We start from the raw sequence: 24,411 nt of genomic DNA, 5'->3' as shown, positions 1-24,411 counted from the left end.
ATACAGGTCAAGGATGTTTTTGTTACCACACCCATTTTTTTAACCTCTGAATGCCCTTCATTCAAGGGCTGTTGTTACAACGGCATGGAAAGAGATTTGCTAAAGCTGATTTTATCTGCAGTACTAACAACCGAAAACTAAAGCGTTCATCCCCACAACTGACACAACACCTGTTCTTTGTGAGGTGCTGCAAAACTTAAAAAAAAAAAAAAAAAAAAAGTTTTTCATCTGCATTACAGCGGGACCAAGAAGGGGAGGAACAAAATAAAACCTCAGTTCTGAGAATTAAGCATTTCCTTCTCGCTGATGCTAGAAGATGAAAAAAAAAGCAAGCTGAGGCCATTGCAAAACCATTACAGCAAGGCAGTTACTATCCTAATATCTAATATAATGTGATGTATGTTTTAATATTCACAGTAAGCCTCAGCACACAGGACACATTAGTATTATTACTCAAAAATGACTGCAGAGAATGGAGAGAACACTTTAATGTTTCCCCTTCTCCTTTCAAGGATGCATTTTCTATATTCTTACACCGTACTTACCCCTAGAGTATTTTGAATATACTCTACTAATGCACTAAGCCACAGTGCATTATGACTCCACACATGCTGGGTGTTTCACCTTCTTGCCATAAAAAGCAAAAGCAGGAAAGTACCTCTTCTAGCTTAGATCTTCTTAAGACATCCATTGCTTTGCCTGGAAGTTGAAGAATAAAAGGTCAAATAAACGTGCCTTGTACTCAGTGCAAGCAGAAAGATTTGTTACGGTTCTTACTTGTGGAGGAGTTTATTCATTGCAGACTGAACACGTCTCCCACATGGGAGAACGCTAACCTTCCTAGTGTTCCGCTTCACCGACTTGAATGATACATTTCATCATCCTTATGCATAAACTTCTTTACAAATGTTCAAACTCCAGCAAAGTTAAAGAGGAGATTTGCAACAGTATTAAATAATTATTTCCAGTTTTATGTTCAACTTCTGCAGAGAACAGCTCTGGGATATAATAAAAGTAATTTGGTTTTATCAAATCACTCCTGTTTCACCTCAAATCTACAGTCCACATGTATCATAGAAGCTGACTGCCAAACAGGAGGAGAAAGTAAATTCCTTGAGTCTTAAGTCTGTTTAACTATGTTTAAACTTCTATAGAAAGATGTGAAGAATGTAGAAATAATCTCTTAACAAACCAAGTAATTTCACTTGAATGCAAAGGGCTAGGCTACTCTAGTTTCATTACCTAATAGGTACATTTTCTTCCAGGAATTCTCCTGCTGCATACCCAATCCAAACATACCCACGCAAGAGGTTTGAAGAAGCTGATTTCATCTCTGTACAAGTTCCTCACAACCACATAAATGATCACCCAATTACTAAGAAAAGAGGATATATCAGAAACAGAATAAATCTTATACAAAGCATTTCAGCTTTATGCTCAAACCCCTCTTCCCCTTTGCTCACAAAACTGGCATTCAAAGTTTCATAACATAAAGCAATCTACATGTACCTATGTAAACTCTAATATTTGAACTAAAGAAAAGTCGAACTTCTTTGAAGAGAACAAACAGCTGGCAAAGACTCTTACATTCATTCCAAATTTAAGTATTAATGAGGTTGCTTCTATAAGAGCAACTTGATTCCACAAATTTCATTTGTTACAGCAAGCAAAAATCATAACCTATTTTTTAAATTTTGATGAAAAGTATCAAACATCAGGGAACATTTGCCTTAAAGTGAATAATATAGCAAATACATCATCTTCAAGTGATATATTAAAACATTTCTGATTTTCAAATGGCAGCTCTCCACTGATCACAAAGATCATGCCTTTTTTAGGGACATTGATAAAAGCATGTTAAAATCAAAAGAAAATATTTCAATAGAAAACTGTATGGATAGAAAGTGTTTTAACTGGCAAATGAAGGATCCTGAGGATTCTCCATAATATAGGACACTGCACAAAACAAGGCAGTATATATATTTTTTTGAGCTGTACAATGTTACAAGATAAACCACACAACCATGAACTTGAATTACTGTCTTTTTTTTTTTTTTCCATAAAGAAACTTGCAACTCAGCTTTATCTAGCATGCCTTAAACTTCCATACAAAATGATTATGGGTTAACATGACAAAACGGGAAACTAGGATTTAAATATGAAGCTCTGTTTGATTCATGCTACACCACAGCTTGTGCTTCAAGACTTTGCATGTTAAATTGTTGAATCTATCACACCTTCTTTCCAAGATAGAGTGTTTTCAGAGAAGAAAATTTATTGTGTACAGCCTTTTATTTTTTACACATAAATCAATGAAAATCAAGGCACTCAGTGTGGTTACAGATGACCAAAAAATTCAGATTACTGAGAATTATAAACACAAGCCACAAAGTAAGAAAATCAGCAAATATCCAACTGGGGATAGGATGAAGTCTCATTCTGTTACAGCTTTGGCTTGAACTGGCCAGAAAGAAGCTTTTTAAGCATTTCAGAATTTCTTCCCTCTGGTGGTGGAGGCCATCTGTTGTGATCTGAGGAGAACAAATAAAACGACGTACTTAGTTATCTCAGACATTTTTTGTGTCCTACCATTGCCCAGCTTTAATCACTTCAAGGGCACTATTCTGTAGTCCATTTTTACCTGGTATTTCTAGGTTACTGCTATATAAACTTTGGCCACCATCCACGACCATGGTTATCCCAGTTATGTAAGAAGCAGCTGGAGATAGCAGGAAACACACTGCAGGAGAGATCTAACAGGGAATGACAATTTTAATCATTCTTAAATTGCTGGAATCATTTGTGTCCAAGACATAGCTTGTAAGAACTGATATGGGCAAGAGCAACCAACATTTTCTACTCAGCAATGAAAGTAATTAACAATCTTAAAGCTAAGTTTCTAGCCACAGACATCAAGTACATAACAGCTGAAAAACAGCAAGCTTTTATAGATCAGCATCTGATGCCTAAAACCAAACAAATATTCAAGTTGAGCATTTTATCAAAGATGCATATTCTTGGTAGAAGAGAGCTAAGTACTCTGAAATTACACTTTTTTCACATCGATCTTCAATACTTTCCAATTCTCCCTGCAATAGCTCAACCTCTTCAGAAACTAATGTCAACTATGGAACACTACAGCTGTAAGAGGTATCTAAATTAAATTTTCAGTTTAACAGTAGCTACTGGTTAAGCCTCCCAGTTGGCATTACTACATATTACTGCAAGCTTTCTTTTAATACTCCATCACAGTTCAAAATTAAGTCTTTATTGTTCTCCATATACTAAAGTAGCTTCGAAACAGAAATAGAAGTAGAAATATTACAAATGTTCTGAAAGACATTACCTCCTCAGGAACTGCTGACCTCTTGGCAGGAACCTTTGGGATGTTCTTTAACCACATTATTGTACCTTGCTCTCCATAGTTTGCAACAGCAGTTTCTGAAAATACTATTCCCTGTATTAAAACAGAACACAGTGAAAATTAAATTATCTTACATACATTCACATTCTGATCATTGTAAAATTGTAAAGTTATTGTTAGTGGGATTTTTTGTGGGATTAAACAGTCTAAACAGCACTTGAATGCAAGTTTTTAAATTGGATTAGATAGTACTATTTATAAAAGAAGGTAACTTGACTGCTAGCCACATCTCTATTCAAGAAGTTATCCAGATTATTCAAAGTCCTGATTTGCTTTCATTATTCCAATTCTCCACTGTCACTTCAACAACTATGAAGCAGAGACTACAGAGAACAAAGTCAGAGACTATTCTAGAATTACAAGCATTTCAAATTAGTTTACAGCAGAAAACTACAAAACCAAGGACAAAGTTCTCATTAGTTTCTTGTAATCGGTAAGAACACCAGATCAGTTTTACTGTGACTTATGGCAGCAGCCAGACTATGCAGCTGGATTTCAGATTCTCCCTACTTAGCTGCTACAGAAATAGAGAAAGGAGACTGTCCTTGCCCTGATGATTATACAGTCCAACTTAGATTCAAGAGGGACAATGAAGGCTACAGCAATAGGAAGATAGAGTTACATAGATTAGCTACATCATAACCTGTAGGACTTGAGGTGGTCAGTCCCTTTAAACACGTAAGAAAATTTTACTTCATCCATGGAGTTCACATTAAGATTTTTCTTCTAAGATATCTGTGAAGCGTGAGCAAATGTATTTCGAGAGCCAGGGAAGTAACTCATTTTTTAAACGCTGTTTTCTTAGAATGTATGTTTCCTTCTCTACATACATGTTCCCTACATGTTACTCCGTGCATATTTGGCAGTATGTTTTTTGTATAGTTACTGCCACCCTGATGCGGCTACAAAGGTGAAACAAAGATATATAGTATCACCTTAGCTAGAATATGAATGTTTTGTCACCAGCATGATAACAAAGCTATCAAATATTTCTTACAGAACATATGAATTTATGAATCGTGCACCAATGAGAGTCACACAAGTACTGGCAAGATGACACTTACTAGCTACTGTACAAGTGCTGAAAGAGCCAAACCACTGAACTGTTTGCTTGTCAGAAATTTCATTTGACACATACTATAAAACATAATTAGTATGATTCATTAGGTAGTTAGTATGCCTTAAAAAATACACACACATAATGTGCTCTCCTAATTACTTATTTCCCCAAGACTTGATAAATTGGAAAAATGAACAAACAGAAAAACAAGTCAATAGATCTTAATATTTAACAGGTCTCAAGATGAGCTGGGCCTTAGAGAGCCTACACAGAGCCATTACCTGAATGATCATCGTATGTTTCCAATTAAAGCAAAGCAGTTGTTTTAGGACGGAATACAAAACAGGATATGCCATTCTATACAGACAGCAGAAAGATCATCATAGGGACCAGTTAATCAAATCTGACACCACACTATAAGATAAGATAAATTCTGAATGTAGAAATAACTGGACAGCTTTCCTTTCCCGTTTTTTTGTCAACAGAAGTAAATGTGCAAAATAAGTTGTGGTTAAGAGTGAAGATTACACAAATCACAACAGATGGAATCTCAAACTTCAAAGCTAGGACTAAAACCTCTGTATCTGCAGCATCATGTGCTTATGAAAATAGAGCTGGTCTGTCCACAAGATTATTTAAGACAATTGCTACATGCTATCTACTTTCTCAGAAATGTGGCAAGCATATTTTAGCTACCTGTATAGTCATTTCCTGTCTACATATACTTGATAACAAAAAGCAGAACGCACATTTTTACAACTAATCTCTTTGAAAGAGGGTCCACTCCAAACACATTCCTTTTATGTCTATAACTAACCTAACTTGACATGCAGAAAACGAAGGTAAAAGACGTTATGTGACACATTCAGAGATTTTCAGAGTAACTGTGAACACAGTTGGAAACTGCCAGGATACCTGATCGTCATATAGAGAAAGTTTTGTAAACTCAGAAATAATCATTACTGAAACAAAGAATCGTGTAATTTTATGTCATGCTCTTGTAAAACAGGTCACTCCTCCGAGATGTCCTTTGGTTAAGCTAGAAAAGGCAGAATGCCAAGTCAAAACAGAAAGCAGAAGTGACTTTATCCTACATTCCTCGCTTGTCGTCCAAACAGTACAGAACATTCTCAAAGGACCTGAAGGATGTAGATGAGGGAATTAAAAAAGCAAAACCCACAAACCACAGACTCTAGATTTTTAAATGCCTTTTGGTCTGAACGTTTTAACCATGAGCAGGTATGATGTCTGAAGTTATTCTGTCATTTGCCATTACTTACAGGAGCAACACTGTTGATTCTTACTCCACTGTGGGCCCATTCTAAAGCTAAAGTCTTCGTGAGGTTATTCACTGCAGCTCTTGCAGCTCCTGTATGCCTATTAAGAAAATAAAGCAAAAGAAGCATCTGTTCCCTCAGATAATACTGCCCAATCTCCATTCTACTGCAGTCTCACTAAGCTAATCAGAGTAGTGCTCTATTGCTAGACTAACCATCAGAGATGCAGAGGGGTTTTCTAGTTCGCAAGCTTGACCACAGCTTCACAGTTTAGCTGAATTATGCTAAGATTTTCCGTCATTTCTGCAAATACCTATCGTCTCTTCCCCAGCATACTTGGTGGTGACAAGGCCTGCTATGTTTTACTGCAGAAGCAGGCTAACAGAATGAAAAACAACTGGAGATAAACTTGCAGGTGTGTGAAACTATAAAAGATAGGCTGCACTGGTAAGGCAAACCTTGTAAGGTCAATAGTCTGAAGGATAGTTAAGCTCTTCTGACAAATGTGTTTAAAATCAGCCAATGTTCAAAAATCACTACAGATAGGGAAACAGGAACACAGGCATACTGATCTCATACACCTTGCTGCTACAGGAAACCTGTATGAATGAATACATGCTTGAACAAATGCAGACAAAATTACTGCAAAGATGAATAGCAGACAGTGGGACTGAGAGAAGACTAAGTTTAGCTTCTTTAGTCTAGCAAAACAGACTTAGAGGAGATGCAATAAGTTCTCAAACATGATGATAATGTACCAGGAAAGAAGAGCTTTTTCGATTGAGGAATAAGAAAAATTGGATAAAACCTGACTTATTCATATGTTTAGGACAGAAATTAATGACCCCCTGACACAACATGAGCAAAGAAACTTGAGTAGTTTTAGGCTGAAAATTGTTATTTAACAATTATCTTATGAAAGACTGTAGGAGGCGATTTTTGGCATGAACAGTGTAAAAGGATACTACACTACTCTATACTACACTTCTGAAACAAGCGTCATTTCAACAGGAATTCAATCTGAAAGTAGTTTTGTCTACCCATCCACAAAAGCATAAAACAGTTATTTGGGAAAACTTATTTCCATTCTTTTTCAGAATTAGGCTCTTTATTTCTCGATGTATCAACCTATTCACAGTGACAGTTCAACTAGATTTACCTAGAGCAGTGAAACTAAAACAACCGTAGCTTCAGCACCACCCTGTGGATCTCCAAATTTATTTTGCACTGCCAAGAACAAGCTAGTGAGAAAATATGCTGTTGTTTCTTAAAAATTTGAGATTTTGAAAATTTTCAACCCAAATTAGGAAAAAGAGAGATAAGACAACATTTGTTCAAAATTAATTTTTGAACTTTTAATTTCTGTTGAAGAAAGTAAAAAGTAAAAAAAAAGTTTCCAAGAAAAACTCAGAATTTTTCAGTTAGGAAGCTGTCAAAATGCAGCATTTTGACAACTTCTGAGTTTCCTCATGCAAAGAAAATAACTGAAACAAACCATTTTCTGAACGTTATTTAACACATTGACACTTTTTGGCAGAAAACTTCAACCAAAAGACTCCTGATCACCTCCTTTTTGAGGGTGAAGACATCTGAACAAATACAGTAAGTGTATAGATATGGAGAGGATGCTGCATTGGCATGCAGAAAGCCTTGATCATCTTTGCCAGGGAAAAAAAGAACTGCAAACACATGGCAATATGTTTGTACCCTGGAGCTTTCTCCCAGTCAAGAAAGAGGCAGAACAAATAGAACTGATTCTCTGCATCACAGAAAAAAAGATTCTCTGCAGCTAGAAAAGGTAGCCACAAAGTGAGGGTAGAAAGCAAAATCAAACAGGCAGGCATTATGTGAAGTGAAGGGCAAAGCCGCAACCCAAGAGCATGTTAGAAATGTTCCTCCTACACCCAATCCAAGTCCCCTAACTCATTACACACCAGCAAGACCTGAAAATTGACAGTAGAAGAGCAGAGTAACAGGTGCCAAGTTCCTGCAAACCCTCCAGAGATTTGGAGAGAAAACAGGCAAAAGTTACACTTGAATGCACATAGTTCCCACTCACATCTTATTTCCAGTGAAAGCTTCACTGCAAAAGTCTTGCTTCATAGCTTCTTACAAACTAGCTGGCAGAAACCAGAGATTTAATTTACTCTTGCAGTCTCCATTGAATCAGTAAGAGATCCCCACACAGAGAGCCAAGTGATACTATTGCTCTCTTAACATACCTACTATATTTCTATACTCTGCTGTTGCCCAATGCACAGCTTTCTAGAAGAAAATGAAGTATTTAGGAGCAATTAGAACTTTAGGGGAAAAATATAGGAAAATGTAAAAAGAATATTACGACATTCCAGGAAACCCATTTCTCACGGCAGCAGTAATGTTGACAATGACTCCTCCATGTTCCTGCATCCAGGCATTGTACACTGTATGAAGGAGGAAGATAACCTATAAATACTAGAAGAAATACATACGAATGAAATTGCCAACTGGAAGCCAAATTTGGAGTCTAATTCCAATTGTGCTACAAGTTGCCTGTGCAGATTTGGACAAACAATCTGCTCTTTGTACCACAGCCTCACCACTGGACTGGTGAGAAAGCAGGTGCAGTCCAGGTAAGGCTCAGTGTTTGTAAAAAAGACTTTGACAGAAATCAAGGTCTTGCGCCTTCCATGTAAGCTGCTTTCATTTCCATTTTCCTAATGCTATCTGAGAATCACATATCAAACAAATTTAACTCTACATCCTTGATGTAAAGGTCTTCTCCTGTGTTACACACAGGGAATACAAGACAGAGAAGTTTCCTATCATCCTTTAAGTCAACCTCCAAACCAACTGACTCCCCAAACCTGGCCTTAACCAGAAAGTCATTCCTTCACTGAATGTGTACATATGGGTACATGTGTTTGTGTATATTAACAAATAAAATGCACAGTTTAATGTATAGCTTAGGATGAGATTCATGAAAACAAGTATCTATTCTCAGATAAGAATGTGAAAAAAGAAGGTGGAGGAAGACAAGAAATATAAAAAAACCCTGCATAATGTTTATTCCTCACCTGCTTTGCAGCAATAGAAGGTTCCTGTCAGATTAGTGTCTATCACAGCGTTCCAGCCTTTTGCACGGATGGCTTCAGTAAGACTCATGAACTGGCCCCCTCCGTTGTTCACCAGGAAGTCGATCTTCCCATGCAGATTCAGTGTAGACTTCACCAAAGCTTCTACCTAAAATTATATATATATATATATATATATTTTTTTTTTTTTAAGTGTGGTATGCTGAATAAGTTATGTACCCAATTTCATTCTCAGATGAAGTTTTCTCATTCAAATCCTTTTCACACATAAAGAGGAAATACCAGTCTTCAGAGAGGCTGGTCAGCAGTCTCCTTGGCTGGAAGCTCAGTATGACAGGTTTAATCAACCACGAAGGATTGGGCTGAGTCCATGTTTACTTGATAAATCTTCCTGATATAATGCAGGTGCTACACAAAACATCAGCACTGAAATAAGAGGGAGATCTATGCTTTTGAAGCTGGGGTGGTGGAGGGGGAAGGATCCTGTTTAAGACCAACTAAAAATCTCCTGGTATTTTCCACAAGAACAGAGGTGTTCACATCAGATGCTAGAAAAGTTCCATGTTAGGTAACTACTGTTTTTTTTCATCCAACCCATACTCCTGAGGGTTTTGAACAGAGAATATTTTAATTTCCTCCTTATTTTCAAAAAGCATAAAGTGTGATAGCACTGTTAAAAATGGCTGCTGTATGTCAGGAGAAAGGAAAGTAATCTTGTAAAATTTTAACTTTCTTATCTAGAAGCTCTGTGCATTCATTGAAGGTCTGACATATGAGTTAGCAACAGCCAATCTTCTGATGCAGAGCAAGAAAGATTATAATCTGACAGAACAGAAACTCCAAATAAAGTGCTAGCAAGGCTATCAAGTAGTCTTCTTTAGCAAAAAGAAAGGTGACTGACTAAACAGAAATCTTCTGTCTGTTAGCAGGAGGAACACTGATGATTAAGAGCACTGTCTGGCACTGTTTACCTTTGGGTACTCTGAGAAGGTATTAAGAGCAAATAGCAAGACATTTTGTTCACTCACTTAAAGATCTGCAGCACAGAAAAGGGTGGCTTAAGTTCACTTGGGAGAACAGGTATTTGAGAATCTAAACCTAGCACTAACACTGACCTAATCTGAGCTACAGGTTGTCAGCTACACCTTTTGCACTGTCTTGTGTTTTGGAAGAACAACAGTTTCTCCACACATTTACACGAAGCACATGAGGGAGCTTCTGAAGGGGAATGTGTTCCAAAGCATTCAAGGATTTTACAGATACTGAAGCTGACGTATTTTTCCCTACTAAAAGATAATAATGAGAGACCTTTAGAGCAATCACTTAATAATTTAACCTTTATCTCAAGAAACAGGGGAAGTGGGACCCCCAAACTGTTTCCTGCATCTGCATTAGCTATCATAACTGGACACCACGGATCAGTTATTCCTAGCCAAGCAGATGTTAAGAATTAATCTAGCACCTGCAGTTAAACAAAACACAGACAAAAAAAGTCAGTTGGGGCAATACTGCTGATGAAATGGATTTGACTGGTGGAAGAACACCACTTAGTCTTCCTCTGTACTGAGTTAGTAATATAAAACACCAGAAATAAAAGAATAAGCAATGAATGATCTGTATTTTGCCAAGAGTGTCACTGACTCAGTCTTATAAATAGCAGTCCTCCAGCTTTTATTGCTAACGAACAGGTCAGAATATTTTAAAGGGATGGTGTGAATCCTATAAGGATGCACCTCTCTGGAGAAGAGAATTTAAACAAACTAGTATAGTGACAGAAGTCTGATTGAAAGACTAAAAAAAATGCACTATAAAATAATTTTAATATCTATAGCACCATCTTTAAGTTCTGACTGGCATCTCACTCCTTGCAGCAGTCACTGAAGGCTGTAGGATCTGAGAAAAAAGCATCTGTGGCAGCAGTCCCACACCCTTGCCACAAGACTTCCAGCTTTGCTCACAACCAGGCAAAGGTAAGCTGATCTCATGTTAAGCAGCAAAAAATTATACTTTGCTTGGTAGTATCAAACTTTTTTCTCGTTGTCAGCCTGCCAGTCTTGCTTTGAGTATTGTCCATAAGTCAGTGAAGTATGGACTCATTTACAGAAGAAAAATAGCTTCTGTACGAGGAATGATTGAACTGACTAGGACTCTTCAGACTGGAAAAAAAGAGACAAGGGGAAACGTTAAGAATCTATTAAAACAAAAAAAAAGAGAGGAGAAAGCAAATGAAAAAATCATGCACTCTCTTCCATTAGAAGAGTTTGGGGCCATCAGGTGAAATGACAAGGCAGTAGATTCACAAAAAAGAGGAGACTTCCCTTCACATACACACACAATAATCTATGCAACCTCTTGCCACAGGACAACGCAAATGCTAGAAGCTTACCTGAGCGGAAAAAAAAAAGGGGGGGGACAAATTAACAGAAAAAAAATCCACTCAGAAGAGACATTACAAGCAAGTTTTCATCAAGTGCACAGAACCTGCTATAACTTATCATTTCAAAACGGTTCTCAAGTTGTATGAACCTCTGCTGTTCTTCCTACTTGCCTTGCCATATTGTCAGAGCAATAAAAAAATACACCTATCAGTTCTGTTTTCTGAAAGACAGCAAAGGTTGGCAGGCTCTATAGCCTGATAGACAAACTGTAGAAATCTACACATCTAGCTCAGATAGGTCCAACTGCAGCAATCTTCAAAATGTCCTCTCTGTTGTAGAGAAAGCATCATCGCAGTGCTTTTCCTGATTAAAGTAAACGTGGTGACAGCAGCCACCAGCACAGTGAGAATAAGAGACTGGTAGAACACATTTAAATCACAGTGAAGAACTAAAGAAGGTTTCTTACAGTTCCTAAAGATTCAAAATCCACACAGAAAGAATTTCAAAAGATCCCAGCTACTGAAGGGTGTCCCTGGGAGTAAAGCAAACTGTAAAAGGTTTAGCTAACAGTTTAGGACACAATTCTGACAAAGATTGAAAAAAACAAAGTCAAGCAGTTCAGACACATAACCAGAAGACTGGAACTCTTCAATATGGACCTTTTCTGTGTGACTGCAATTCAAAAATACTGTGCAATAGCACACTTCTGCAGATAATGTTAAGAAACTGAGGTGACAGTATTCATACCAAGAGAAAAGGGGCAAATGTCCAGATAAGTTCAAGGTGACCTATGAATGCTTGTAAAACTCAATAGGCAAGCTACTCAGTACAGAGTGTTAGGAGGTTTGCTATTTGGAGACCATTCCTGCACAGTGATACCACGTATTTTTACTTTGTGCTATTGCTGTATTATTTTAAAATAAGACAACAGGAATCTCTTATCCACAGTGCTCCATCAAGCCATTCTCTTCCACTACAGGTTTCACACAGATAGGCATTAAGTATTTATATACCAACAGAGACTATGTTAAGCTATAAAGCTTACTGGAAAAGAAAAGCCACTAGTGAACTCAGAGACAAGTTACAGTGCTAAATATCACTGTGTTGAGTACTTCTCAAGGAATCTTGTTTGCCAGATGTCCAAATGGTAGGTTTTAGCCTCAGGGTCTCCTTCAGCAGCAGTTGTTAATGGAGCTGAGGTACGGAAAAGGGACACTGTGCAGAAAATTCTGATTTACTTGTTTGATTTCAAGAAGAGCAGTAGCCTACTAAAAGTACAAGGCTTTATATTTCACTCATCTAGATGTGAGTTAAAGAAATGTGTCTCCAGGGCATATAGCACAAAGGCTACATGAAGGCAAGAAGTTCCTTGTACCTTTCTTTTCCCCACTGGACAGTTTCTGTAGCTCAACATTTAAGACACACATACATGCTCCCCCTTCCCAACATCCAAACAGATAAAGAAAAAACTCTTTCCATAATGTAAAAAGGATGTGGTTTCTCTCCTCTGCTCTGACAGTCTTTACATTGATGTACCAGAATTAACTTATTAGATTTTTGGATTTTGGGAGAAAGCTTGATTTGACAAGAGCTGCATACATACACAGACAGTCATTACGCCTGCATCTCAGCAGAAACAATCTGACCTGCTCTTCTTGTATCCAACACGTTATGTGTGATAGTGCTGGAAAATATTCAAATAATTAAAACCTCTACAGCTTCATAATCACTCAGAAGCATACGGATCACTGCATTCACTCCAGAACACAGGATAAGGGAGAGGTGCACAACCACTGCTTCAGAGGAGGCCCCATGAAGTCAAAATACAACAATCTCAGGTGCTCTTTGCAGATCAGCACTCCAGAACTCTATTCTTCTATCTTTAAAAATGAAACAGGCTTGCTATCCTTTACAAAACACTCACTGGAAAACTAGCCAAAACAAAAAGCAGCAGACTGTTTTGACAGAAATAAGCCTGACAGGTTATGCAGTGGTTGAAAATCCTCCATCAAGCAAGCGGGATTATTTCTTGCACATTAAATGAAAAGAAAGCTTTACTAGAAAGCAAGAAAGCCTCTGAGGATAAAGATTAAGAGACTTTAAAATGTGAATTCATTAAGCTATTCCCATGATACCTACCAGGAAGCTTCTGCAGCAATTTATTCAGTACACCTTTTTTGGCTCTTCGTAGGCCAGAAAGAACTCTAACAGCCACATATGCACTATATGAAGGGAGATGTATCTTTTAATGCCTCAGTTTCACAGATCCAACTAGTGCATACAAGAGGAAAGAGCAGTGTCATCTTCAAAGCAGGTGAGTTACTTTAAGATTTGGAATAGGATGCAAAAAAGTCTTCTGACAATTCTGAAAGCACCTTCATCTTTCTTAGATCCTCTCTATTCAAAGTTCCTCTCTCCAGTTTGTCCGATTATAAAATTAAAACCAGGATGACATTCTTAAGAGCCTTTAGAGAAATGAAGAACAGGTGATGGAGATGGAGGGAAGAGAAAAAAAGGCATGGCACAGTGAGAACAGGTGGTTTGTTCCTACAGGTGATTAGGCTGGCTTTATTTAATAGGAAGATTTACTCTTCCAAAGGTTTAAATGAGATGTCAAAGAGGATACACTAAATAAATCTTCAAGCATCTTCCTGGACTTTGTTATCTTGTGATCAATCAGTTCGGACATCTAAGGAGGCTTAAACTCCAGAGTGTTTTCCACTGTTGACATTTATAAAGTCTCTTCCACCCTCACACGTTCTTTGGTACCCGGTATAAGAGCTGAAAAAGAGGATGTAATGAAAACTACCAGGGAGCACTTGTAGGGTATGTTCTCTCTATCCAACAATGTACTTTCATGAACTTCTGAGGTAACTACTCCTCAGTCATACTGAATTGAAACCAGCCAATGAGTTTAAAAGTCATTAATGAGAAGCATACAGAGCCAATGCAGTTGTACAAGTTGTTTCCTTCCGGAAAAAAATAAAATAAAAAGGCTAAAAGTTCTACAGGGTTTATATGGGCCTTCCTCCCATCTTTAACTGTAATAGGAAGCTATTCGTATATTTGCAAAAATGATCAAGAGAGTTATGTTGCTGTCTTGCCTCTACTCAAGATGTATTCCCAAGGCTAAAAAAATCTGTTAACTACATCTTCTACTGATCTCTGTTCCTAAGACTCCAAATCTTGGCCACTAAATTTTAGGTTAAGAATGGAATAGGTTTTGAAAGTGGATGCACCCATGATCTTTGAATAGAAGTAAAAGCTCAAAGTTACTTTTCCTCTAGTCCCTGCAAGACAGGGACAAATTAGAAACAAGTACTTCCCATTACTCCTCTCAGCAAATATTATAAATAAGCAGTAGTGAGCACTGGGTTGTGGAAAATCGACCGCACTCCTCAGTTCTAAGTTCTGACAGTTTTTAGCAGTGAAGGTTACCAACTATTAATTTATTTAGCTTCAATTTCCAAACACTGAGCACCTAAGCATTAGGAAGTATTACCTTCACTACAAATTTAAAAGCTGAAAATGAGATCCACATATTTCTGGTCATATAGTAATTTTAGAAAGCAAGTATCAAGTGGCCAGAATTTAGCAATCTTCAAAAACCTCAGTATTAAAGAACAAACAGACAAGGATGAAGTCAGGAAAAAAAAGAGTTAAAGAACAAAGATCACAGGTTGTGTCTACCCAATAATGATATCTGCTCTTGGAGATGGGCATCTGGAATAGACAACATTTGTTTTGTGGGTACACTTACGTTCTTATGGAATAATGGAATAATAGGAGAGACACCTAGTTTCTCTGAGTATCAGTATGGCTACCTGTAAAATAGAATAATGCTTGAACACTTTACACAACCCTATAATTTCACTTTCAAAAAAAAGCTTAGAAGTTTTCAAAGGCTAAAGCTGTTTTGCCAAATCTGTACTTAAGAGACTTTAAATAAACAGATGGCAAAGAAGGAATGATAGTTTGGTGGAGACTACCTCATTTTGCCATCCAAGCCCTCTACCATGTCATAGAACATTGCAGTTCCCACTAACTCATTTTCAGATGAATGCAAAAATATGATTCACCTACAGAAGGTTATTAAGCATGCCAGAGTACTCTGTGCAAGAACACTGGCATGAAAGAAGGCTTAAGCCTCTTCCATTTCTTTTCCTTTTTCTTTCATGTATCTTTAATCACTTAAGTTGCCCTCTGACATCTGTCATAATCTATTATATTGCACTGCTGATGCTAGTAAATACAATCCTAAAATTCACTGGTAGGCGAAGTGACATACTGCACAGCCCCAGGGTTCATCTCTTTCAGGAGAGAAAGTCTAAGGATATCATTATAAATATGTTACGGCATGAGCTGTTCTACGAGGGAAGAATTTTATTTGCTTTATGGTAGTAAATTAAAATAGGATTTGAATTCACATAGCTCCTGAAGGTCACTAATGTTCCTTTAAGTTTTGCTAGATTTTAATAGTCTTTGAAAGGTTAAGAAAAAGGTAGCAATCAATGAACAATTGAATGTTTTCTGGCAGTCTTGAGTAAGTTAAAGGTCCAACCTGACACTGCATTTTTTTTTAACTGTTTAATTAAACAGTTAAAAAACAGGAGGATGAATGTACACTTCTGAAGAATGTGGATCAAGTACTTGTAATTTAAGGAAGGAAAAGAAGTCTCAGCTCAGGTGGAGACCTCTCTCAGTAAGGCGGAGTTCTTACTAAGGACTGAGAGCAAGTCTTGCACACCTCAAGTTGTAAGCAACAGTTAAAACACAGCTAAAAAAAAATCTCTATTTTTTTTCTTTAATACAAACAAAATTGACAATGCAGGATACATGTCAATAAGTAACTTAAAATGTGTCAAGTCACAATGGTGAGATCCCATGCTATGATTTCCTGTTTGAAGAAAGTAGTTCTGGAGGTCTCCATCAGCACAAGCTACCACCCCCTCATTACAGCCAAGAAATGTAACATGGAACCATACATAGGGCTCAGACTCAGCCCTAGAACATACCAGTAAGTACTACTTCTCCTAGTAATTTCTGTTAATACTTTATGACCACCCATACCTATTCCAATGATAAATACTTTCTTGCTTAGCTAGCTAACAAATGGTTTTCCCCTTGAAAGTATACCTTAACCTTACCTAGATCCATTTAGAAGTGCTCCGCTGCACCTGTCTCCTGATCTAAGACACTCCTGAGAAGGCCAGACCTCTGGAGATCTGAGAATCTGTATACACTATACACTTCTGACATGTTAAGCCCCAGAACGAGATCACTTGTGTTTACCTCCTCTTCTTTGCGGATGTTGCACTGTATAGGAGTCACTTTGGCAGGACTCATGGAAGAAAATTTATTATTCAGTTCTTCTGCTGTGGCTTTTAATCGGTCAAATTTACGAGAGGCAATAATAACACTGCAACCTGTTGAAACAAAAATGAAAAATCCCTTAGCTAATGGATATTCAAAATTACAGTTACACTAGGTTTTTAATAACATCATAGAGATATCTTGTAGGATGTGTGTTTATTAGTCACTGCCTAGAAGATACAGTGATGAAGTGCTTGCAAGAGAGAGAAATTACTTATGTCAGAAGCTTCTTAGCAACAAGATCCCTCTGTGCCAGGAGAAGAGCAATTGAAAAAATGTCCACAAGGTTCTTTCTCCTTCCTGCAGAAGGGAAGATAGCCTGTGAGTTGCAGAGTCAGCAAAGTAGCTTTCAGACACTGTTTTTGCTGCCTCTGCCCAAGGCTGCCTCAATTAATAATTATATGATTTAAAGATGTTTCATCAGGTCTTGATTACAAAAAACACTTGCTCCTCAAACCACAAAAAAAAGCTTACTGTAACTCAGGCTGTAATTTTGACTAGTGGTGAGCAAAATGTAATGCTCTCCTCTGTAACCCTACACAATCTGCAGGACAGGATGATAGTCTTAGGAGATGAACTCGTATATCTGCAAAATACAGACAGCAGGAACAGATACTTCCCCATGGCACCTCCACATGCTTCAGAGTCCTAGCTCGGAAAAGAGAGGAAAAAAACTAAACAGGAGCTCAAGCCTTCTGCTTCTGTCAGTATTTGGAGGCATTCTACAGAGAATGACGATGCAGGCACAAAATCAACGGCAAGCATTCACACTAGAACCTGACTACCTTCTTCTGTTACCAGAGGACTCAGGATAGCTTTAAGTCTTCAACAATTACTTCTTCATAGACTAAAACACACCACAGCAAATTAATTCCCCGTACAAAGCCAGTAGGCATGCCATTTCAAATTATGGATGCGCAAATTAATAGCTTGCCACTGCCTAGCTGGGGAGGGAGATCATGCTTCCCCTTCCTCCTTCCATAATCTTAGCATCCCAGCATAAGCTATTCCATGCTCATACCAGCTCGATGCTCATCAGCTTAAACATAAACCAATTCAACACACTAGACCAGCCAAAAAAAAAAAAAAGTTAACTTTTTGCCAGGTGTTTTTTTCCATTACTATTTTACTGTGTGTAATTTGGCCTCCCATGTGATCAAACAAACACCAGAACCAACTCCAGATAACTACTGGGAGTAAGGAGCAGTGGCAAGCTGTTCATTTGGCTCAGGCTGTCTTGTGGAACTCTACATAAAACTACAAAGAGGAGCTAAATTTCTTCCAGAAGGAAATACTGCAGCTACATATCCCTAGGAATGGGTGCTTCATCTTCAGTCAGTGACCATTCTAAAATAGCACATGTACAGACGTTAGTTCAGGTCTCTTGACTTTTTAAGTTAAGAATTCCAGTCACTTACACAACAGCCTGACTAACCTGGAGTACAGTTCATACAACAGCACACACAATCACTGATTAACAGGAAATACTAATTCACAGTAGCATAGTAATATTCATCAGGTTAAGTGCCTATTAGTACACACACTGATACAGAATAAGGCCAGTAAAAGACTGTACTTTCACTAAATAAACTAATTTGGGAGGTGGGAGATTCTAGCCCACTGAGGCAGGCTTGGTACCTACTGTACAAACTGATGCTACATTAATGAAGTCCCTATTTTTCTCACAAAGGAGGGACTGGCTGGCAAAGTGAACAATTTTCACCACAACTGGCATTAGCTGGGGCTGCTCCTAAAGGTGTTGCAACCAGACCTCCTCTAAAGAGGTGCAGCCTGAAGTGCAAGGTATATACGGAAACGATCCTAGGCCGTCTTGTCAGGAGTAGCCAGTAAGTCCGCAGGCAAGACATCTACTTTATAGGAGGTTACAGCACAAAGATTTAAGACATAGCCCCTTTCTTTGTTTTCTCACATGTCTTTTGTAGAGATTTTTAGATATGCTTTCTATTTAGGATGTTATGAAAAACAAGCATTTCTCTTACTTGTATTTTACTTGAGCAAAATACTGCAGCTCAAAGTAAGTGCCATTTTAACATAACTGGGTAACATCATCAACTAAAAGCATGATGACACTCGAGAAGCACTTTTTTAAGGTGTAAGGACACCTTATAAAAAAATGCTTAGTTCTGCAGGCACCCAAAGGTAGCAGAGCCAGCCCTTGTTTCAGCTTCACAGAGCGAGTGGGAAGTTGGAGCAAGAAAGGCCAGGGGAGGCAGACCCGCCTCCCCGCACGCAGTACTAACAAAGCAAGCCCTCCGCTACGCAGTGAACTGGTGAGGTGCGCGTTTAAACAGCACAAATCGCCGGGAGCATGTCACAGCGAGGCATAAGGCTGGGCACCGTTCTTTTGAAGGCAGAGCTCCTAATCATGACGATAAACGTTATCTGAAACCAGTCAAGATGTCAATGTTCCCCAGCATTTATTTTGAAACCTGCAGACAAGGTTTTGCAAGGCAGATTGGTCAGAGGTTTCCGAGGCTGCCTTTCGCTCCAGAGTTAAGGACTGATTAAAGATAAGTGATTAACAAAGAAAGCCTACAAGGTACACCACGCTAGAGGCATACTTTAACTTCAAGACATTTCTGTCACAAGCATCAATAGACAAGCACCATTTCTCTAAGATTAACATGCAGACAACAGTCCAAAAGCCTACTACCTCAGAAGCAACAGGACAGTTTCAGTTTAACAGTATCAGAAAATCACGCAGTTAAGTGAGATGAAACATAATTTAAGACTGAGCATCAGAAAAACTGCCCAGGCTCACTCTGAATGTCCTATTTAAAATAGGGCATCTTTTAAGTGTTGGTGGAGCAAAAGCTGTAGCCCCACATCAACTTGAGCTCGTTCTCCTCAGTTTATACTATTCCTTCACATTCATATCAATACATCAGCTAATCCCTCACTCCCTCAGGATCACATCTTCAACCCCTTAAGGCCTGCTATACATCCCGCACTGCCTCCTCAGCGTACCCCACTGCTTGCTCCCGAGGTTCACTGCGCCCCGCTCCCCCAGCTCCTTCCAGCGCTACCCGCTATTCACTGCTGCCAGCAAAACCTCACACGCACAACCCACAAATTCATCACCACCCGCTCACCGGGAGCTGAGCTCCCCCCAGCTCCCCCTTGAGTCAGTTCCCCACGGCCACCCCGCACCTACCCGCTCCCCGACACCCACCCCCGAGCGACCCCGCACCTGCCCCGCTCCCCGACACCTGCCCGCTCCCCCAGACACCACGTTTACCCCGCACCTGCCCTGCTCCCCCAGACACCACATCTACCCCACACCTGCGGCCTCCCTCACACCTGCGGCCTCCCCTGCTCCACACACATACACGCGCACACACCGAGCGCCAGCAGGTCGGCGGCGATAGCCTTGCCGATGCCGGTGCCGCCGCCGGTGACGACGGCCACCCGCCCGCGGAACAGCCCCGCCGCCAGCAGCCGCTGCGGCGCCGCCATGTTCCCCCGCCCCCCCGGCGCTGCCACGTGACCCGCGGCCCCGCCCGCCCGCCCGCCCGCGCCGCGGCGGAGCGCCGGGGACGGCGAGGCGGTGGCCGTGGCGCCGCGCTGCGCTGCGCTGCGCTGCGCTGCGGGGGGAGCGGTGCTGCTCCCCGCTGCGCTCCGCGCCCCGCGCCGCGGCCGCGCCCCGCGGCGGAGCGGGCGGGCGGCAGGTAAGGCGGCTGCGGGGGTCCCGCGGGGAGCATCTCCCGGGGGGAGCCACCGGCCCCGGGCGCGGCGCGGCGCGGCGGGGGCCGAGGTCCCCCGGAGGCCGGGGGAGCGGGGCCGGCGGCGGCCGCCCGGCGCGGTGCGGTGCGGTGCGGAGGGGGCGCGGGGCCGCCCCGCCGCCGAGGGCGCGTCCCGCGGCTGCACCGAGCCAAACCGCGCAGCGCGCGAGCCGCGGTTCCCGCAGGCTGCCCCCCTTACTGCCGCGCTCCTCTGTTTTGGGGGGCGTCTTGTTGTTCCTTTTTTTTTTTTAATAAAACGACCATAGGTTGCATATTCTGCCCCCCAGAGAAGTCCCTGTTCGCGTTCAGATGTGCTTAAAATAGCATCCTGGTGGTTCATAATTTCTTGTACCTCTTTACCTGCTGCATCGTTTTAACAAAACCTGTCTAGATCTACCCTGCCCCCTTTCTCCCCCCCCCCCCCATCTATAGTTTCATTTGCTTTAAAGTAAATTTTTTTTCAAGGAGGTATGCCTTTTTCAGCCATACGTACTTTTAGGTACTGTCTCAGGTCATCTTCCACAGAAATGTGGAAAGACAGCCCTCAAGAGCAAGGGGGAATGGAGCCCCCACCAAGAGAAATTTGTTTAATTCTGTAAACGTGCATGTCTTAATGAATTTCACAGAAAGCTTCTGGTGTTCACTTACCAGGTACTTATGCCTTAATGGAAAAACCTTCTCTTCGGAAATGGACTTTGTTGGGAAGATGCTGTAAAGGCTCAGATGATCCCATTTTCAACAGCAGTTAATGTGTTCCTAACATAGCCATTTTTGTGTTAAAATTCCTTTATGTTGTTTTAATTCAAGATTGCCCTCAATAAACTCAGTACTGATTATTCAGTTGGTACAGAGGATAGTCAACATTACTTTCCTTTCTATCCCACAGTAGAGCAAGTGACAGATCATCTTTGTCCATTGCAGATGATTTTAACCAGCTTTGATGTGCCCAGGAGTGCATGCATGTTGAACATCTTTCCAAACATCTTCTCTGTCCATCTCAACAGAAGAGATGTTTGAAAGTCTATCTATCATTTCTGTTGTTATTTTTCCCTTAGGTTAGATGGCTAATGTGTGAGGATAGTGATGGAAAAAGATACGTACACATGTGAAGTGGGAAAGTCATAGAGTCTGTTTTAGTTTTCTCATTTGTAAAACAGGAAAATATTTATTTTCCCTGAAACATGTTATGAGGTTTAAGGCTTTAAATCAAAGAAAACTCTAAGATAACCCCTTTCTTCTCGAGTTCAGTGTGTTTCAAAGGAAACACCCTTTTAAATGCGGGGAGGGGAAGGTACGGAGAAGTTACTGTCTGTCCAGACCCATTCAGCACACACTGACAAGACAGAAAGAGGCTTTTGTATGGTGACTTGGACCTGTGTGTGGTCTAACTGCTAGACAGGGTTGCCTTCCAGATGAGTTAATGTTTGCAGATTACTTTGATATTTTAAAGTGCTGCATTACTTTCTGGGGGCAAAGCGTGGAACGCTACAGGTGACACTGCAAGATTTTTTTTCTTTATCTTCCACAATCTGGAGACTCTGCAGATCCCCATTAATTGTCTCTGGCTGTCCTACATGTCTTAGACAGGCTATATCAGAGAGATCTTTAATTAATCCCAGGGAGAAACATTCATCTGTGCTAGTGAACTAGATCTTTATATCCCAACCTGTCTGCCATCCCTAGTGAGCCACAGGCCGCCAAGGAAACCCCAGAGTGCCAGTCTGTTCGTATTACTTGCTTCTTAGATTTCAGTGCTCTTTCTGGAGAGCCCTGTCAAAAGATTTTGCTTCCCTATAAAGATAAGTTACTTGTTTTCTGTGAAGTTTTGGAATTTATCAATAACCACAGCAGTGCCATAAGTTACAGGCTTAACACTTTAGATACAAGATTCTGCGAGAGATGTGGGAGAAGGCATAGAGATTGGTGAGTAAGGAGGCAAGAAAAGGAGACATCCATTCCTTGGCATTAAATGGAAGATGGCCCCTCATGGTACCAAATCTATCCACTTGGAACTGAACTGAGATAACCAACTTTCACAGGTATTTTCAGCAAGGCAGTGACTTCTAGTGCCTGTTGTGTGGATAGTCTTTGAACCAAGGATTCAAAATGCATCTTGGAGTGAATCAATTTTACTCCAGTGGTTGAAAATCAAAATGATTTAAGCTGAAAAGAAGAAAATCCTATTAACTGAAATCAATTTTAATCTTCTCTTGCATTTATACTTTCTTATTCCCAAAGGAACGTTCATTTTCTTTTATTGGTTAAAACATTTTGGTCTATCACTACATATAGCCATGGCACTAAATTCAGTAAGAAGAGGGCTCTTTCTGTATGTGTTTATGTTATTCTGTAAATGTAATGATTCTTAATTTTTATGTGTTATGAAAGAGTGTCTGATTAGACAGCAGCTGTTTTAGGGGGGTTGGAGCTTTTTGGGGGGGCTTTTTTTTTTTTTTTTAACTTGCAGTATGTGTCAGCTTGCATTTGGAAGAAAATAAATCTGCATTTAAAGCCTCAGAGTCTTCATTTACATTTTTTGAAGTTAAAACCATCTTAAAGTGATAGATACATCAAGGAAAAAAATTAAAACATTTATCATTCAAAAATCAAAATGCCTTATTTAACAAAAGAATTAATCAATAGTTTTTTCCTCATCCTGCTGCTCCCAGTGGGTGTCAGCTCCTTCAAAAACTGAGAGATTAACGTATGTCATTCTTTAGCGTCTACCTTTTTATTTATAGATTGGAGAGGGAAAAACTAGCTCTCATGGTTTTTCAGCTAAATTTTTTGAGATGAAAAAGAAATGCCACATTTTCAGAAATTTTGTCAAAAGCCAGTTTTTTACTTTGCCAGCCAATGGTTTGGCTATTCAGTTGATGATATCTGCCATTCCAGTAGTTTGCCATGTTTTAAAAATGCTGGCAGCAGTATGTACTGCTTGAATCTTCCTTTTAGCCTGCTGTCCTTCAGGGAGGCTTGTGCATTCAGGCCCTTTGTCTCCTCCCATAGCTCTGAATCCATACTAGCGAAGCAGGGAGGTCTCGGGGTTATTAAATACCAACCGGTTGTGAGAAAACAGATTGCTCTGAACAGGAGAGAAACTTCAGTGGGATCCAAATGAGGAGAGGTATCCCTGGGACCAGCAGCCTTTCAAGGAGGGGGAAGCTGAGGAGATTTAATGAAAAAGCATCTCAGTGCCAGAATAAAACCTTAAGGACAAGGAAGACTTGCAGCATGGGGTTTCTATTAGTTAACCTCCAGAGAAATCAGGCTCGCAGTCTGGCTGCCTCTGCTCTCTCAGAGCTCTGCTTTCTTGGATGTTCCAGGTTTCTCTCTCCTCTTCTGGGACACCGAGATTGCACAAAGTATGACAGCAGTCACCTTTTTTCTTTACTTATCACAAGAAATACCTGGATTGAACCAAAGTTGATTAAGAAGCTGTATGAATTTCTGTTTCCTTACGTCTCTCTAGTACCCTGTGGGATTTAGGCAAGAAGCCTCTTTGTAAGTCCCTGGTACTTTCTCCTTCTGTCTGTGTATTGTCTTCTGTGGCTGTTTTCCTTCCACCATCTCTCACTGACAAGTGAGAGCCTTCTGTTTCATGACTTCTGGTGTCCCTGTCAGATGATGCCTCCCAATCTGCCTCATCTGATGGTCAGGTTCTCTGGCCAATTGATCTGTTTAGGTTATTACCCTCTAGGAAGATACTTTACTCTCAGTGATATCTCAGTGGATTTCAACCTAATTAGGAATAATCAGGATTTTACAACCTTTCATCATTATCCCTAGGAATTTCATTCCAGCAATTAAAAAAAGACAGGAGACACCAAAGACAGATATCACACTCAAAAGTAGAGTTTGTAGTCTCACAAGATGTTGAATATCAGTATCAAACAGTTTGTAATTGGCAGATTTTCCAAATTATCACACACCTCAGTGATACCATATTAATGATACTGAAGCATTAACTTGTCTGCAATTGAAAGTGCCATATTTTTTTAATACCCTGGCATCATGGACCTCTATCTGCACTTGTATTCAATTGAGAGTCCCCTGAGCCAACTAATGCCTGCTGCTAGAGA

General features: G+C 40.0%; 2 protein-coding genes across 3 annotated transcripts in view; one reads left to right on the top strand and one right to left on the bottom strand.

Moving 5' to 3' along the window:
• Window positions 1–2,250: 2,250 nt before the first annotated feature.
• PECR (peroxisomal trans-2-enoyl-CoA reductase) overlaps window positions 2,251–24,411 on the bottom strand; it is a 24,617-nt gene continuing 2,456 nt past the window's right edge. The window contains exons 1-8 of one of the 2 annotated variants that reach the window (XM_067299237.1): window positions 19,949–20,065; window positions 16,506–16,639; window positions 8,818–8,983; window positions 8,103–8,184; window positions 5,765–5,861; window positions 3,347–3,457; window positions 2,642–2,753; window positions 2,251–2,531 (exon numbers count right to left, since the gene is read on the bottom strand). In XM_067299237.1, the coding sequence (XP_067155338.1) occupies window positions 2,443–2,531; window positions 2,642–2,753; window positions 3,347–3,457; window positions 5,765–5,861; window positions 8,103–8,184; window positions 8,818–8,983; window positions 16,506–16,639; window positions 19,949–20,063 (906 nt within the window). In that variant the 5' untranslated portion in view covers window positions 20,064–20,065 and the 3' untranslated portion in view covers window positions 2,251–2,442. Of the gene's footprint in view, window positions 2,532–2,641; window positions 2,754–3,346; window positions 3,458–5,764; window positions 5,862–8,102; window positions 8,185–8,817; window positions 8,984–16,505; window positions 16,640–19,948; window positions 20,066–24,411 lie in introns of those variants that run through there. The other variant, XM_013960669.2, reaches the window with a different exon arrangement.
• Window positions 20,198–24,411, top strand: part of TMEM169 (transmembrane protein 169) — an 18,603-nt gene continuing 14,389 nt past the window's right edge. The window contains exon 1 of the mRNA XM_067299236.1: window positions 20,198–20,275. The gene's annotated coding sequence lies outside the window, so the exon portion shown is untranslated. The remainder of the gene's footprint in view (window positions 20,276–24,411) is intronic.

The sequence above is a fragment of the Apteryx mantelli genome, chromosome 6 (genome assembly GCF_036417845.1).
Source record: "Apteryx mantelli isolate bAptMan1 chromosome 6, bAptMan1.hap1, whole genome shotgun sequence".
Taxonomy (NCBI): domain Eukaryota; kingdom Metazoa; phylum Chordata; class Aves; order Apterygiformes; family Apterygidae; genus Apteryx; species Apteryx mantelli.
This window is presented reverse-complemented; position numbering and strand designations above follow the sequence as displayed.